At 45.2% G+C, this 18,889-nt stretch overlaps 1 protein-coding gene across 1 annotated transcript in view; it reads right to left on the bottom strand.

Moving 5' to 3' along the window:
• LOC119453056 (protein tweety-like) overlaps positions 1-17,173 on the bottom strand; it is a 35,489-nt gene extending 18,316 nt beyond the window's left edge. Inside the window, 8 exon segments of the mRNA XM_049667494.1 lie at positions 903-975; positions 2,816-2,911; positions 5,362-5,531; positions 5,533-5,600; positions 6,651-6,763; positions 8,431-8,591; positions 11,501-11,648; positions 16,804-17,173. Coding sequence (XP_049523451.1) covers positions 903-975; positions 2,816-2,911; positions 5,362-5,531; positions 5,533-5,600; positions 6,651-6,763; positions 8,431-8,591; positions 11,501-11,626 — 807 coding nt within the window. The 5' untranslated portion in view covers positions 11,627-11,648; positions 16,804-17,173.
• Between the last annotated feature and the right edge of the window lie 1,716 nt (positions 17,174-18,889).

The following is an 18,889-nucleotide window of genomic DNA, read 5'->3' as shown; positions in this document are numbered from 1 at the left end:
GCAAGAAAAGTATGCACACGCCGCACAGATGTAATCCGACTGAATTGGTACGCTCAACGTCTTTGCTTGCACAACATACAACGCTACGCATAACTGGGTGATTACTTAAGCTACCCCATTTCTGAAAACACAGATCATTAAATCCACAGAGCTCGAACTGCATTTCACTCCGAATAAAATTAAAACAACTTGTTCGCGCTTATTTCTGACCATGAAGAGTACATTCATTCAAACACACAAAGAAAAACTTACAATGAAATGTTATTTAAGTAAAAGAAGTTAAATAGTAAGGTAATAATTCAGTAGTTGGTTTGCTGAACTATCCATCAATGAAACTTCGCTTCAGCATGTCAACAATGCTACTGTGGGTTTTGCGATAATCCCTACGCTTAAAATCTGGATTTTAATGGTATCAAACTGAGCGTATCAAAATGATACGTTGGGCACATAAAGGATAAAACAATTTTTTTTGTGCACATTGTGTTGAATCGAAATGCAGTTTACCGGAAAAAAAAAAGCCCTTACCCCCAACCCCCCATTTTTCCGCCTCTCCTCCACCACAACCACGAGTGCTTCTTGTATCACAGTCTGCTACTCACAGAACAGGAGAACAATTATCTCTACACGCTTTGCACATAACCTTATCTGCTTTGTAACTACATTCCACAGTTATCACAAACGCTTGGTGCCGCTAAGTCGAAAGCTGTGGGTCGTAGCCAGTGGCTCCCTTAAAAAAAAAAAAGACTACTACTTTATACCAAGTCTACAATCAACATTAGTGTTTATAGGGCTAAATCATGGAACACGGTCTAGCGTAAGGCTTCCAGCAAATGCTGTGAAGTCACAAATGCATACAATGGCAGCTGCGGGGCATTTAAAGGAGACAGCTTCGTCGAGCTCACCACACAGATGCCAAGATAGAGGGAGACCAGCACCCAGCACAACACCACGGAAAGCAGACCCAGGACCGAAAACCTGCAGAGAGGAACGGAGGTAAGAAATTGTACGGTCTCTCAGCGCTATAGTTTTGCTGCAACTTTGATACCACGGAAAGTCGTCAAGGGGAATGCGAACAGGGCAGTGCCATTCGTCTTGAACTTCTACACTGTTTGCTGCCAAGCAAGCCTAGAATTGGCACACTGGTGCTGTTGGTTGATTGGCTGATTATTTGTGGGAGTGTGCAAATATTCGAAACTTTCGAATAACAAATCAAATAGTGTTCTATTCGATTCGGTCTTCGAATCGAATAGTCACTATTCGCAAATGCAAATATTTTTCTAATACTTCTCGAATATTTCAAAACGTCAACTTCACCCAAGTACATATAAAATTGGAGCAGAAAGTATGGTAAATTTTCATCCCCGTGGGCATAGACATATGTATAGACATAAAACATGAAAAACGTGCGCAGTGGAGCAGGTGAAATCAGTTAGGTAGCCATACTTTACAGGCTGTACAGCGATCATTCGAATTCTCTGCAGAGCGCTGTGCATGTGAAGAAACTACTTGTTTGCTCCAAACACTCCGTTTGTGCTTTTAATAAACAACGCTTCATAACGTACTATGTAATGACACAAGCTTGTTAACTTTAACAATACTGGGATTTGAACATCATTTTATATTAATTGATATTCATTATTCATAACGCGAAAACTATTCGAAAAGTATTCGATACTGGATTTGATTCGCGTCTGGCACTATGCAATTCGTATTCGATTCAGTCTCAAAATCACTATTTGCACACCCATAATTATTTGCACAAACTACAGCAAGGCTACACGACCCACCCACTTTTCGCTTCTTGCTGCCAAGATGTCCTAAAAGCAGCCTACCACTACTGTGAAACTGTTGATTCATTGATTGGTTGATTGATTGACAAACTACAGCAAGGCTGTGAGGGCCACCCACTTTTTTCACTCTTACACTGTTTGTTGTCGACTGATTGGCTGACTGATTTGCACAAACAAAAATGAAATACCGGAGTTTACATGCCAGAACCACAATATGATTATGAGGCAGGCCATAGTAGGGAACTCCGGATTGACATTGGCCTCCTGGGGTCCCTTTAATGTGCAGCTAAATCTATAAGTACACAAGAGTTTCTGCGTTTCGCCCCCATCGAAATGCGGCCACCACGGTCGGGACCGAACCTGCGATTTCAAGCTCAGCAGCGCAATGCTATAACCACCGGGTTACCTTGGCGGGTGATTACACAAACTACAGTAAGGCTATGAGGCAGCATGTCCCCACAATATAACGACATTCAACGAATTGCCAGGACCTGTGCCTTCATTTGAGACCTGTAGTGAACTACACAAGGCTCTAAAAGCCATAGAAAAATCCTAATGCATTAAGCACATGTCCTTAGACGAAATAATTTGATGTGTTATCAGAAAAGGTCATGCCGCTGCACAAAAGCAAATCCCTGGCATTGGCAGGTGCGTTGATCACCCTTGCTTATTTCTTCAGTTGACTGATTCATTCAGTTATTGAAGTTAAAAGTCCCAAAGGGTCTAGAAGAGACTACTGTGAAAGGCTCTAGATGTTATTGAAGTTAAAAGTCCCAAAGGGTCTAGAAGAGACTACTGTGAAAGGCTCTAGATGAATTTTGGTCACCACGTTTTTTTTTTTTTTTTAATTCAAATAAACCTAACATTACAAAAGTGTTTCTGCCAATTTGTCCCTATTTCAACCACTCCAATGTGAAAAAATGTATGTACAGCATCTATCACTTGATGTGAACACAACTTGAGTGCAGGTAGACATACTTTGCGCAAGGATACACACGAAGGATAAGGTGTTGCGTGCGACTCACAGAATGAGCAGGCAGCGTGAGTGCCGGATGACACCCCAGAGCAGCAGCAGGCAGACCAGAATGAGCATGCACAGAAGGCCAATTGTCGCAGGCCACCTGAGCAGAGGGGGGGTGAGGGGAGAGGGTCACAGATTGTAGAGCCAATGGCCAGTAAGAACAACGGTGAACCGGTGTACACAATTCAAACACACTCTATTCAAGAAGCAGACCAAGAACTCTCAAGACCTTGGGGCACATTGGCAGACACAGTTCTGTGCAGCACTTTTTTCTCAGCACTGTGTAACGCAGTGCAAGATGCTAACGTATTTGCATGAACATAACGCAACCACAAATGTAATGAATGGTTGGGCTTCTGGCCCCTCCGAGAATACAACATAATACACTAATAAAGCAAACTAACTTTCAATATAGCTTAATGGAACTACTTCTTGGGCGTGTTGGTGGGGTTTACCGAACATTGTTTTTGAGTGCTAGGTGGGACATATGGAAGAAGGTGTGTGTATGTCTGCTACGTATGCCCCATACGCTGTAAAACAGATAGGTGAAGATGCTTATCACATTAGGTTTGAAGACGATAGCTGTGAATGAGGCATGCGATGACCCAAGAGGAGATTTGCTGGTGCTGGAATAAGAAACTGAGTGCGCGCTGGAATTTTCATGTTAGACAGACGGGCATGTACTGCAGGGAAGCTGATGCGGTGAGTGGCTACTGTTCTCAATCGCGCACTTCGCGCCTTTTCTTGTTTGCATCGGATCTCGCAACCAGGAAACATACACGATTGCAGTCTGCAGCAGGTTTCGGCGCATTTGGGTTATTGCCTATTGAAAGCATGCAGTACGTTTCCAACAGCACCTTGCGCTGTGAAACAGATAGGCGAAGATGCTTATCACAACAGGGTTGGGGGCGATAGCTGTAAATGGGGCCGTGCGACGACCTCGGAGAAGATTTGCTCGTACCGGAATAAGAAACTGTGTGTGTGCTGGCGTTTTCACGCGAGACGGGCGGGCGAGTATTGCGGTGGGAGATGCCGCAGTGGGCAGGTATGTACTGTTCTCGACCACACGCCTCACGCATTTGCTTTTTTACATAGGATCTAGCGGCAGAAAAACATATCGTACGATTGCAGTTTGGCAATGTACTGAACGTTGGTGCCGAAAAATCATGTTTTCCGAGAACGTATGAACCGGTAAAAAATAAGTTAACTCTATGGGGTCATTTTTGTGTTCTCGATCGCGAACATTGGTGCCGAGAAATCGTATGTAACGGAATCGCATCACCGAGGTTCTACTGTATTTAACACGTTCACTGCAACGTGGGTCACAGTAGTTATTCCCACTCTGCGGCTGTGCAGTGCTTTCCTGTGGTGCACAAGCGATGTCTTTGCTATAAATCAATGGAGAGAAAGAATTTCTGTCGCTTCTGATTTGGCCCATCGTGGTGCCTACCTCTCTGCACCTTGAGGAAATTTCAAAGGAGCACAGCTCCTTGGCGACTCACCAGTGGATCACAACGCACCAGAGCTACACTATTTCTCGAAATTCAAATTTAAATTATCGTGTTTAATGTCCCAAAGAAATACTGGAGCTGCAAGAGATGTTGCAGCGGAGAGTTCCACGCTAATTTCAACAACCTGGGGTTCTTAACGTTTGTCCAAAACACGAAGCACGAGCATTTTTACATTGTGCCCCCCATCCGAATGTAGCCGCGGCGGGCGAGAATCGGTTGAATAAAAATTTTCGCGGGAAAGAAACTCGCGTTACATCTGGGCAATTTCAGTAAAAATGTTACACTGCTTAGGACAGCTGGTAGTATGTGGAGCGCAAACTGAGTAACCTTTTTTGTTGAAAGCTAAGCCGCCTCAATGCCAAGTGTAACACCATTTCTCAGCACACTATCCACTAAGAAAAAATGTTAAGTCGAGCTAGATTGAAAAATTAGGCTTCTAAAACAACAAATTCATCGTTTGTAGCGAGAAGAGCGCTTTTGTAAAAAATAGTGTTTTTTTTCTTCTTCTTTGGGATTCTACATGCAAAACCACAATCTGATTACAAGGCACGCAGTAGTGGAGGACTCCGGATTTTGACTCTTAATTTTGACCACCTGGAGTTCTCTAACGCACAGCAAACAGGCATGATTTTTGCATTTCGCCCCCATCGAATGTAAGCAAGCAAATGACGAAGATGGAAAGCTGTAGCGGCACCACCTCTCGTTGGCTATGAAACCTCTCATGCAACGTCGGCACTGGCTGATTCACAGAGAGCGGCAGAGAGGGAGGTAACCTGGGGATTACGTCAACTTCTCCTTTTGGCACCGAGGATTCAGATTGAGGAGCAGCAGCGGGATCTTCGGTGCCAAATTTCTAGACGCAAGTATGTTGTATATCGGCACACAAATCAGCGCTAGACTTCTAGACGAGTAATCTATCAATCTAATTCGGCTGAATATTTTCCTTTAGTGTCTCTTCAAAGCATGCAAAGTGACCCTGCCATCACGACAGAGCAGAGGAAGTGGAAGGAGGGAAAGATAACGATTCGCACAGACTCACCGGAAGAGCTCCATCAACTGTAGAGCTCTAGGCAGCGGGCTGAGAGTGAGATGCCCAATGCGGGAGTGCAGCTCCTGGGCGCGCCCAGCGCCAACGCTCAGGTTTCCTTTGATGAGCTCCAGCCCGCGGTCAAGCAAGTTTCGGGCAGCGGGATCAGGCATGGGACCAGCCAGTGCCTCAGTCAGTCCCTGCAGCTGGTCCTTGGCATTCTGACCGAGGGCTCGCTCCAGGTATTGCGTCTGCAACAGAGTCACGGTCATCAGCCAGTCACATCCACACATCCAAGCAGCAGACATCGAGCTTCTTTCCCAACTGTAGTGCCTGATTGCATTATGGCAAGAAAGCCAAATATATAGTTGAACCTCTACATAATGCAGTCGTTGTATTAAAATTCGACCTCTTATGCAAATAAGTACATTCGCCGATCGATTTTTCTTAAGCGGGAGGGGCCGCAAGATTTTACGAATTATCGGGCAAACGAAGAAAGCAAATTTGAATGAGAAAAAATTTCATTTTGTTGAACTCGAGAGTCGGTGACGAAAGATACGGTTTCATGCCGTGTCAACAACATCTTCATATCGGCAGGAAGACTGCACTCGTCAAGCTACCATCTTTCTCAGCTCACCCTCACATGCTTTCACTTGCACCCAAAGCATACAGCGCGTGGGGCGCGCTTGAACTTTATACGGAAAATGATGCTGCTCGCTTCGATGGTCGCTCTTGATCAAGCGGCGCTCAATTCAACTATTTCACCATCTGCATCTGCGAAAGTTTCCATTCATTATCTTGGTACTTCTTTACAGTGGCAGTGAAGTTTCATTGTATTGAAATTGTGCATAAACACACTTCTTCAAACTGAGATTCTAAATACATGGCATTCTATGGACAAGAAGTTATGGAAAGTTAAATACTTTGTTATATCGATAATTTCGTTATATTGAAGTTTGTTTCGTTATATCGCACAAAACTTGCACATTTTTGTAATAAGTGAACAAGGCAATAAGAAAATGCAATGACCGGCCCTGCTGTCACTTGTCACGCTTACATTAACCATCCACCATGACATACAGTAATCAAACATCAGAGCAAGAAATTTTTGCCCAATCTTCGATGCTCTCACTTAACAACCAGACTGAAAGGAAGTCAAACTCGGACATCAAACTAGCTTCTAACAGCAAAACTAGCATCACACAAGCATCACCAGACATCAAATTAGCACAGCCTGTCCACACAGAATGTTGCACAGACAGTAAGAGGGAATAACTGAAGCAAAGCTTCCGAGAACTAACCTGGTTGCCGAAATTGCTGAGGTTGTCTTCTATGTGCTGGGTTGATTTCTGCACGGCCACCACATCCACTGTGAGCCTGGTCGTTTCCAAACAGTCCCAGTGCCAACGAACCGCTGCAGCAACAAAAAATGAGGTTCATATGACTGCATCCGTTGGCAATTTATCCCACAGCAAGAATTACCAATGCCAAGAGAAATGTCTCACGGAAGGTCTTGCACGCCTTCGGAAAGCTTTGGGAAAGGTGCCTATAAGGGCACACGCAGCTCATCAGTAAAGATTATACGATTATGAGGGCAATTAAAAGTACTCATCTTATAATTCACAGAAGCCATGAATTTGGCAGTTAAACTATGTATTGTCATTTTAATATGGCAGCACAACCAACGCAAGGCTAACAGCATCAATGCTCAGCAGTGGCAATTCATAAACAAGCAAGCACTTGTGCCATGTGACCATTACTCTTTAATTTCAGTTATCTTCCCCTAGCTCCATGCTTGATAGAGTCAAGTAATGAGTCTATGCTGCAGACCAACCATAAACTGAAAAAGAAAAAAAAAAGATTGCAAAGAATTTCAGGATTTCTTTGTTAATCATGACATTAAGAAAGGCATACATAAACATTTATCACATACATACTTACATTAGTAGTTAAATATATCATATCACATAAGTAGTTGAATATCGCATACCGTAAAATTCCGAGCAAGACATAACTTGTGTTATCACATAAGCAGTTAAATATCATATAATTAGGTGAAGTGACATGCTCTGACATATGTGCAACTTGTGGTGCATTTGCTTTATGAATTAGCACTAACGAAAAAAAAAAAAAATATTTTGACACCAAAAGAAGCTCACAGGATCCAAGCTGTAGCGGGAAGCTCCAGAATAATTTCGAGCACCTGGGGTTCTTTAACATGCTCCAGAACATCAGCGCACAAGTGTTTTCGCAATCCCTCCCCCTGCTAGGAATGCAGCCGCAGATGCCGGGAATTGAACCTGTAACCTGATGCTGAGCAGCAGAATGCCACAGCCACTGAGCCGTGGGCAGCAGCTATGAATCGAAGGGATTGCAGCAGCTGTCCAATGTAGCAACTAGCTGTTTTTGGCAACTTCATAATTTAGCACCTGAAAAACCGTCCCCAGTTGGGCAAGTACATACAAGTTCATCTTTACCTACAGCGCAAACAAAAAAAGACATAGCCTCTGTCTTTTTGTTCGCGCTGTAAGTGAAGATGCATCTCAGCATCAGGCCATTTTAGCACCTGGCTGTTTTAGCAACTAGCTTCACTTACACAGCTCATGCTTATTCTCAAACTTGGAAGAGCATTCCATTTAGCAACTGGCTGTTTTCGGCAACTTAGCACCTGAAGAACCGTAGCTAGTAGGGCAAGTACGTACAATTGTATCTTTACCTACAGCGCAAACGAAAAAGACAGTCTCTGTCTTTTCGTTCGAGCTGTAAGTAAAGATGCATTTTAGCATCTGGACGTTTTAGCACCTGGCTGTTTTAGCACCTGGCTGTTTTAGCAACTGCCTGTTTTAGCAACTGCCTGTTTTAGCAACTGCCTGTTTTAGCAACTGCCTGTTTTAGCAACTGCCTGTTTTAGCAACTGCCTGTTTTAGCAACTAGCTTCATTTACACAGCTCAAGCTTATTCTCAAACTATATGGGCGTTGCATCACCAGGTAGTGGGATCCCTGCAAGTCCACCCTTTGAAGATTCGGCCTCCAAAGCATTAGTAAAAGAAGACAAAAAGAAATGACGTTCCAAGACTGACCAACAGAGGAGTGCAAAAAATGCCAGGATCCATTTGAGCGGTGTGAGCCGTCGTTTTTTCTTGAGACCCGAGTCGCAGCATCGGCAGAGGAAGAAGATGAGGAATGCCAGAAGGGTGAGGATCAACCAGAAGCCCGGCACCGCAATCAGGATGCCCAGGCTCTGCAATGTGCGCACAGAGGGAGTCATGAGTGACCCGTCACGTGACGGTTCATACGGGTGTCACACAGTGCATTTTCGATCGTGATCGAATTTCTCTATTGCAATTGGCTGCTTTGTGAAAGCCACACAAGGGAACCGATCGCTGTCGAGAAATTCAATCCCGATTGGGTTCGATCGCGATCGAAAAATGCGCCGTGTTACACCCGTATCAGAGTAAAGCCAGTTAGCACTCGACTACTACAGTGGTAAGATAAGACAAAGAGAAGCACAACAGGACACTATTCAGTCATAATGTATCACCTTACAGTTTATATTGTCGCATCACAGCACCATTTGTTTCTAAAGGTGCCACAGTTCTTTGTCGCAGTGAGCTAGTATATGCAACAGGAATTATAAAATGCATGAAAAGGATGAAGGGACTGCCTACCCATTCTATATACACCTTTTAAACGAAGTCAGCTTTTGTTTTTGCCACATTAATTCCATCGTCAAATAATTTCAACCCTACAAATTTGCAGTAAATTGTGAATGTGCCAGCAATACAACTGTCAGCATAAAGAAATATACATACAAAGCAAAAAAAAAAAAAAAGATATTTCCAGTACTAGCTACAGCCTTGCACCTCCACCTGAATATTTCTGTGACACAATGCTGATATTTACGCACTTTAGTGAGATAAAACTACGTTCACTGCCCAACAGGCAAGTTATCAACTGAACGATAACCTAGGCTGGGTAACAGCACATCTAAGCATCTTTAAAGGAATCCAAAAGAAAACATTACTTTTCCTTGTAATCTATCCGCCCGTCATAACACAGAATAGAAATTCGGTTCTTGCTCTAAAACTTGGAGCTGTTCTCAACATTTCTGTCCATTCTTTGTCAAAAATCCTCCACCAACTTGAGGTGTACTCAATAACACTATGGAGCCTTTCTATAGACCAGAATCTGTTAACTCTCGTATAGCCATTTAGAGCAAGCACACTTAACCTCGACCCTAATCGCCAGCTGTCTGCACAGTCCACACCGGGCTGCCAATTGAATGACGGGACACAGCTGACAATAAAGCTACGGCGAGCAAACACTGGCGGCAAGCACTGCAATAAGAGCGGGCTGAGCGTTAACGTGGTCGTTCTTTCATTCTGTTTGCCAGTTCCCGTAGTCCCTGCTAAAAGAGCTCCTGATAAAAGAGCTCCTAAATGCACTGCGAATTATTTATAATGTAACGGAAATATACGCAGTGTATTTACAGACTATGTACAGGTACAGTTAAAGTGGGCGACCAAACACTTGCACAATAGCCTGTAGTAGGTGAGTGCCGACATAAGTGCATCACTTCCTAAAATATGTTCCAACATCAAGCAGAGTATAAGTTGCCAAGCTCTCAGAAGGCAAGGAATAACATGGTCCTTACTTACTCTGGAATGATTACAGATATCTAGATTGTGCTTGTATGTTCGGTTTTGTTACTGTGTGAGTTGTCCTTGCGTAAAAGTTAATAAAGATATGTGTACACTTGGACTTTCCAGCATATTATTACGGAACTTGATAGTGAATGATCACAAATTATCACAATCTGCGATACCCTCATTTGATTATATATAGGGTAGGTGACCGCTAAGACCATTCCAAAATAAACCTGCACTATCTTTTTTTCTTCTTAACATTAGCTTCCTGCAGTTTAGCTAACCAACACACACTGAAAGCAATGTTCTGTAAGGAAGATGACCATTTTAGATTTCAGCTGCCGGACATAAAATAAAGCAGGAGATATCAAAGCATGGATGGGGCAGAATTGATGGACAACACAGAGCTCATGGAGATACACTTGGTTGCCATGGCAACCACATTAACAGGTCATACACACCCCTACAGTTGTCTTTTCAGCCGCCAGACGTCGGTAAGCTTTGTGCTCCTGCTTCACTCGGTGAATTTGCAACACCACCTTGCCACACCTAAGGCAGCGTTTCTCCAAACGCATATCACTCCACGACAAAGAGGCAGTTAGATTTCACATTGGTGATTGATTTCAAGGACAGGATGAGATGAGATGCAGTGCTGCCATTTCATTCCGTCTCGTATTCACCTCTATCCTTGTCTGTTTGCACTGTATGTACAGTCGACCACAAAAGCTTGCGGACCACGCGAGCAGCATGCCAAACGATCTCTCCGCGACACTTTTGGTGCGTCAGCAGCCGTTGAAGGCAGCGCTCGGCTAGAAAAGTGTCCATAAGTTGTTTGCCAGCATGTCAATTCTTTTCCTCGGCGCAAGGCTACTACTCTAGTTAGTTTTTTTCCTCACGCAACATGCTCTACGATAGCCGTGGTGGCGCACTTCTGTCTCAAAAGCAGTATCATTTGAACTGATACTGCTGACTATCAGCAGTATCAGGCCGCCTGCTGCTGGCCAGATATCATTCCATACCGCTGGGCTGCGCACTTTGCATGAGAACAAGGAAGCAGAAAATTGTCGTGCAGCCAAAATCAAATTGACACGCCGACAAAAAACAAGAGGAGTCATTTCCAACGTAACGCTGTTTTCGACGGCAGGTGTCACACCGCTAGGTGGCGCGGAGCGGCAGTTTGGCATGGGCTCAGGTGGTCCGTAAACTTTTTCTGTCTACTGTACAGTCAGCATCAAAAGTTTACAGAACTCTGCATCTGAGCAACCTGTCAATTTTCACGTAGCTTGTGACCGTACCCAGTTAAACCACACAAGACTATTTCGTTCATAAATACTAGAAATCCAAATACCAGGTTGGTTGAGTGCCGAGATGTGAAAAATATGCAGCTTTTTCCAAGATCACGCGGTCCATAAACTTTTCACATATTTGCAAAGATACAGGATACTTAAAGGTGATCGGTCCAAGAAGCATGTGCGGCGTCGACAATGGGAAGGAGAAAACGCACCTCAAGGTAGACGTTGCTGGTGGGGTCGAAGGTGGAATTGACGGGGGAAAAACCGATATCGACGTGCGGCACAGCGTGGAAGCAGTCGGCCACCATCGACACCTGGTAGCCCTCGTGCAATGCCATTGTGGGGGCACGGCGTCACCGTCTGCAAGTGCAAGCACCGCGACAAGAACGACCGACAGTGAGAGCGAAGCCCACACTTTAAAATCACAGTTTGAAAAGGCACAAAATTTGAAGCTACAAAATCCAAAACTCTGTTATTCGAACTAACCCCCCCCCCCCCCCCCCCCACTTATTTTACATAATCGCTCTTAAAACAGCCATGTAATAAAATACTTGCATTCATGTCTTTTTGTGTTATTTCGTGCAACAAATTTACGAAGTTTGCAGATTGTGCAGTGAGCTCCTGATCTCATATCTGGCACAGAGCTACAAGCATCAGTACGCTAATTGATGTCCAATTCAGGACAAAGGGCTTTCCAGGCGCTTTCCAATTAACCCTATCTTGCATTATCTGGCTCCATCCTATGCCTAAAAAATGTCCCAATTTCATTCCACCGCCTAGTTCTCCGACGTGACTGACTGCGCTTTCGTTAACTCGGCACCCATTCTGTTTCCATAATAGAACACTGGTTATCTGCTTAGTACATTAGACGGCCTGCCCAACTCCAGTTGTTCCTGATAACTTCAAATATGATATCGGCTACTCCATCTGCTATTTAATCCACAACGCTACCTTCCCACCTGAAATTAGAGAGTTTTAGCTTGTCTGTGAAGTCCCTATCGTTCACGGACTTATCGTTTACGGAGCTGGTAGCAACACCTTGTGACGCTTTGTCTAATTATAATGCGTTTGAACAACTTTTGTGTTATGTGAGTGTTCTTGTTGAATAAAATTTGAAAAGGGACTGAACATTAACGATCATGTAATTACCGGCGATTTACAACATAAGTTAAAGAAAGTATGCTAGGTCACTGTAATAATATAGCTCTGTGTCCCTTCTGGTTAAAGTCTTAACTACAAGACGGCTGCTCACGTAAACGTCTCCAGAAACCCGGTATTCTGCAGAGTTTACGCTTATGGACAAGATACATCTCTCTATTATGCTCTCTACTATGGCAGGGTTCACATCATCAGACTTGGCAGGAAATTTGGAATTTTCAATATCTAAAGGTGGAGGGCTTAGTGTGCTCCTACAACATGCTGTATTAGTTTCTGTCACGTCATTAACAACAATAATATAACTTCTAATACAGCAGCTGGGTGGCAGCGTCAATAGGGTAATGTATTATGGATTATGGAAACAGTTAACGGATTTGAAAATCTTACTTTGGGTACATTTTCAGCCTGAAACTGGGGCCCCATTCTGAAACATTCCACTTCGGCGATAGTTAACCTTTCGCCTTTAGGCATGTGCTGATTGGCTAATTGAGAAAAACCGGAAAATAAATTGCACCATCTAGTAGTTCCGGTGTATGTAATTTTGACGTCACGGTGTCAGTGGGTGCTCTCGACATATATTGAATAAACGAACACGCCTGTGTCGTACTGCGGCCGATACATTTGAAAACAACACACCCGAACCATTCAGCACTCGCAAGGTGCGCTCTCTCGTGTGATGCAAGCGTTCGAGTTCGCGTGTTGGTAGTGCATGCTGATGTGACAGGTTAGCAGCCGGTTGATTTACTAAACGTGACTATTGCCTAGGCGAACTATCACCGAAGTGGAACATTTCAGAATATGGCCCCTGTATATCATACTGATAGTTGTTCCTGCGCAATATACTGAACGGTTTTAAGAAGGTTTCAGTAATAAATCATGAAAATTACACCAGAAATTTACCTTTATGTGATTAGCCACGCTATTTCCCATATGATATATGTACTAGAGAGTATTCCCTGTTCGAAAGATCAGTACCAAGAGCAAATGACATCAACAGCAGTTGAATCACTAATGACACAACCGACTGGTCTTTTGAGTGCACGTGTCCTGGGACAAAGACAGTTCTCGAAAGTGTTCTTAAAGGTGTGAAATTGAACAGTAATCAAGTAGAAGACTATGAAAGATGGATTATGGACAACACATTTTATATGTCACTGTTGCAGTATTTTCATGAAACGGGCCTGCATGCTTACAGTTAACTCCATTATGATGTTATGCCACGTGGCAACCCAAGCGAAAAAAAAAAAGAGTGCTTTTAAAGCACTCTGATGGTCGTGTAAAATGACACTGAAGCTGTATTACAGAGACAAATTACTTCAGTAGCATTATTCCGAATTTGTTAACACTATAGGAGCGTGCTTATTGTCCTGATAAAGCTTAATTACATTGTTAAATGACCTTTGGAGATTTGATGGAGCGCTCAAAAAAAGAACAGCTAAATGTGCCGTAGGGGTGCTATTCTGGGACATTGTCAGATTCTGTCATATTGTGAAATTTTGTAATGGAGACGTTTTGAGCCAATCAGAGAGAATCTAGAAGCTCTAGCTATGAGCCAATCAGAACTAATAAGATATAGTGAATTCAACACTATGGTGAAATTTGACAATGTCCTGGATATAGCACCTTAGGTTCAAAAGGGCAATGAATTGGGTTAGATGGTGGCTGTTCATAGTTTCTTCTTACGCTGTGTACTTGATGACGAGAACGGAACAATTCCATCCATTGTCATCTTTGTTCCTGTCCTCGTCATTAAGTACATAGCGCAAAAAACTAAGAGCACCTTAAGACCATCAGTTGCACATAAACCATGACATCAGGAGGCTTGTAGTACATAAAATCAGAATTAATAATCAACTCCTTATTTTTTAAATTTATATTATGCGTGGATAGGTCAGAAAGCAGGCATGTGCTTTTTGTGGGAAGCGCCCCTCCAGCACTCTTAACGTACAACACGCATCAATTAGCAACATGATTTCTAAATTTTAGTGAATACTATCACACACACATACAGATTCGTGTCAGCTAATAAGTAGAGCAAATATTTGTGAATGAATGTGCATGCACATGCCAATGAGTTTCAAGAATGACTCCTTCCCTGCTTCTGAAATCGCTATGGCTTATTTTGCTATCTGCGTGCGCTTTCAGTAAATTTCGCTCGACAGTTACCGCGTTGCGTGTCGACCGCCCTACTTTTCGGGCACTTTTTCTTTTTATTCCACATCCCCTTCGGGCACTCCCGCCGAGAACACATTTAAAACTTGTTCGACGACTAAATACGGCGGTGTGCGTCACTTTCTCCGGGCGCCGCGCGTCGCCGAGACGTGCAACACGCCATGAAACACGTGACAAGAATTTCCGCCGTGCAATGCGCCTCTGGGGAAGGGTGGATGGATGGCGGTTAGCGTAAAAAAAAACTTGCACGCGCGCGCATAAATTCATATATATGCGACGCGTTCGTTTATTCGCGCGTGTGACTGCACTTTATATGGCGAGATGCAGAAGTTATGTTTGCTTCAGAAAGCTGACGGACGTGGATATGTGCCGGTGAACACGAAAGGAAGAATGCGCAGAAAAAGAAAAAGTATTTCAAATTCGTTTTCGATTGGGGCCTGGCTGACTAGGGTGCGAGCTTGAGATATATAGAGCGGGGGCCAGAACACTGGCCCGTCTTCTTCATATCCGCTGTCAAGTCCTTGAGGAGCTCGATCCTTCACGAGGAAGAAACGCCGCTTTGACAAGTGACGTGACTTGACCTTCGAGTGTGTCGCATGTGAACGGCGGATGCCTTTGCTAGACGGGACTATGCAAGAGTACGCGTGTTGCGACAGCTAGACTGCTGCGAGTCGATTGAAAAAAACGCAAGAGCAACTTGGCGCAGGCCTCAGGGCGAACACGAAGTTAATGAGCGGTGGTGTAACAAGGAGGAAAATAAAGAGCACGTACACGCAAATTCAGAAGACGGAGGGGAAAAGAAAAGGGTCGACCGAGTCGCGCGCTAGGTTATCAGACCATCGAGGACAGCTACGAGAATGGGTTTGGCAAGCTTCTGTGCAAACACTCGTTTCGAGCGTTATCTAGAGCAGCCGATTGAAGGCAGCCTCGGCATGCGAACGTCTCAGTGCGAAAGCATCTTGACCTTGGAGTATAGCGTATATAAATGCACGCACATTATGCAAGCGCGCATAGTTTCTTGATAAGAGTTACGAGCATCCGCAGAAAGCGAACGTGTTCAGCCATTAACGTGCACAGACGCCGCTTGACGAAAATGAAAAGCACTATGTGCCGTAAATCAAGCGCAACATATATATCCCAGATCGCGCATATGAGATAGGTTACTCTCAATCGATCCTTTCAATCCGCGCGAGTAGAAAGGATACTTTTGACTACCCGTTCTTTTCTTTTAACCAGCCATGGCGGGTTTACGACGTCGCTCTCTCGGGTTTGCAACAGGAAACCGCCTCGACAAACGCACCACACCTTAACGGCGCACGTTCTCCATTGTGGAAACCAAAACCGCGACCCCATGAAATCAATACAGGGGAATCGGAAACAGCGAGGCACACAGGGAGGAGCTGGAATGGAGAAAAGAAAAACGTGATATATATGAGAACCCGACGGCACGAATACCGAGAGCGCCCCACGGGGACAAAGGAAAAAATAGATTAAAATTGGGCGACGCAGTTAAGTGCAACGACACGGACAAACTGGAACAACGCGCGCAGTCACCCCGAAATGCGTGGGCTAGGCGATCTTGCGCAAAGTTTGAAACACAGTCGCGGAACGGCATCAAACTTTCATACGGTGCAAAACGTGCCGAGACTCGACCCTTTGGAAAGCCGGAATAGTTTATACGGCTACGGATCGTGCGCCCGTAGCACGGTAGCCGTGTGTGCGCGCTTCGGAGCGCGAGGGCGCGCGCGTTCTTGCTCGGGGGTCCACGACTATGTATCGACCCGCGTTGCTTCTGAACTCCATTGGCCCGCCCTGGCTCCGACACAAACCACTTTTTATTTTCTTCTTCTTCTTCTCCACATTGCCCAGCTGAGGGCAGTTTGCGCGGCTAGCCATAGCGGTGTTTATAACCGCCAAGGACGGAGGCTTTTACTTGCAGGCGGCGGGCACTTCGCGAATGCAACATCCCGTAGACGCGGAGCGCGCTCCGTACTACAAGCTTCCAAATCGCGCATCGAGCGTCCGCGCGCGTCAAAATGGAAGGCCGTACGCAGACATTTTGGGGCATGTTCAAGCGAAATAAAGAAGAGTTTGAATGCGAGAGGAAGAAGAAAAAAAAAAAGGAAAGGAGAGTGCGATGGAAGAAGAGGGAGCCGCGGACGACGGCTGTTCCGGAGAGACTCACCGCTCGGAGAATCGATGGCTGTGACGCGAGGCGCTAGTTTCTTTTTCTCTTTTTTGTTTCACCGCGGCGACGGTAGCTAGCCGTCGCGCATCATAGCCGCGGAGTTTCTTCTCCCTGGGCGCCCCGGGAGCGTTGCTTCGTCTCGTCGAAAAAGGGCGGCCACGGCGCGCACCACGAAAGGAACACGCAGAGAAGCCGCGCGCGCAGCAGGAAATTGGTTATCCGGCGATTCTTCACATAGTCCCTCGCTGCTCGCGATAACCAGCCACCACAAGCCAAAGGGGAAACACACTCGGCCACGGCCGCCGCTGCTGGCGAGCGAGCAGGGACCGCCCCAAGCGCGCCCACTTTGTCGGAAAGGGGGGTTGCGCGAGGAGGCCCCGGAGAAGAAGGAGGGGACACGCGTGTCAAATGGTTGCAAAGGCTTCGGCGCCGGGGAAGAACTGCAGAAAGAAGGAAGGAAACAGTTCCGTTACTCGCCGCCAGGGCTGAACCTTCGTTACGGACAAAGCAATTTTTCAGCGCTGGTTACCCTCCCTCCTATATGTATTGTGCAAGTCATTTCTCTATACGATCACTACACCTTATGCGAGAGCAACGACAACTTGGGATACTTGGACAACGGGCGCTATATTCAAAACTCGTGCGATCTATTTGCACCTTGAATCTCCGAGGTTCTGGTGTGCAAGGTTTGCTGTGGAGAGACTGAGTTGAATATCGAGTTCCTCGATAATGCTAAAATGAATGAATAAATTAATATCGGCGTTCTACAAGCTCTAAACATGATGCCGCGCGCTTTTCACACGAGTGCAGTAACGTCAATGGACGATCCGTAGCCTCCTTTATAAAGTATAAAGGAGGTTATGAACAACGTTACTAAACATTGGCTATGATCATAACCCCCCCCCCCTCCCCCCTGAGGCGGAGTTAACCACGCTATTACTGACGTTCCTGAGTTCTCCCATTCAATCTGTCATAATTGGCCTCCTGAGACACTACCACCACTCACTGCTGTGACGACCGTTTAGGTAAGAGCTTCAACGGATGACCACGTGCACTGCTCTGCAGACCGGCTTCTTGGCCCTATCAAGACCTTTCAAGACTTGAGTAAAATGCTGAACAAATAAACGTCATCATCCTTGGTGTCATTATTATTAGGCATTTTATTTGATATTGGATTCATGTCACTAAAGCAAGGCAATTGCATATTATGTAAAGTGCTTGCTCCCTCCCTCCCTCCTGGTAAAGATCCTGGGTGCGCTACTGCAAAAACGCTTGGGATTTCGCGACCGTGGCGTTGAGGCTTTGGCGCTAAAAACAAAGTCTTGCTTTCGTTTTCATTAGCAATCGACCCTTTCTCCGAATGATCATTCTGAAGCAATACTTCACCGATCTAAAGTGATTTAGTGTGTTGCTATTTGATGTCCCTTTATAATTACCTTGTTGGTTGGGAGTCGCGCGGGTGGAGGGGGGCTCTTAAAATCGGAGGGCGGCCGCTGCGCAATGTATGAAAATACTGGTTAATAAGAAAGGCTAAATTCAGTAATATAACCGAATGTCCAAGGTAAGTCTACCAAACGTCCCGTCCATGTGCCGTGATGACACCATCCTGACCAAATAGTGATGCACAAGATGTCCCGTGGAAATATATATGCTCATATCCCATCAGAGATCTACAAGATATCCACGCGCCGTAGTTTTTGTCACTGAAGACATCACCTACGGAAAGTGATGGCGCCGCTGCGAATGGTGACGGACGCTACTGCCCGCGCCTGCAGCGAGGGATCGAAGAACACACGGAGGACCTCACCGGCCCTTCATTCTTTTTCTGCCTCCATGGAAGGTATTATGCCTCCACCACGTCCCTCATTTCAGGATGCGGACACGTATACGAAGTTGAAGAGGGAAAATAGCATTGTCCTGCTTAAAATGAGTTGCCAAAGCTCATGAATATGTGAACGACTATGCCGTCGCCATGCCCGTCCCCCACGCGGAAGTCGTTCGCAGTGATAAAGACCCGATCGACAAAAATGACGGCGTAGAAGTCGACGTGTAGCACAGACGAGTCCTGCCAGGTACAGCACGG

The sequence above is a fragment of the Dermacentor silvarum genome, chromosome 5, assembly GCF_013339745.2.
Source record: "Dermacentor silvarum isolate Dsil-2018 chromosome 5, BIME_Dsil_1.4, whole genome shotgun sequence".
Classification (NCBI taxonomy): domain Eukaryota; kingdom Metazoa; phylum Arthropoda; class Arachnida; order Ixodida; family Ixodidae; genus Dermacentor; species Dermacentor silvarum.
This window is presented reverse-complemented; position numbering and strand designations above follow the sequence as displayed.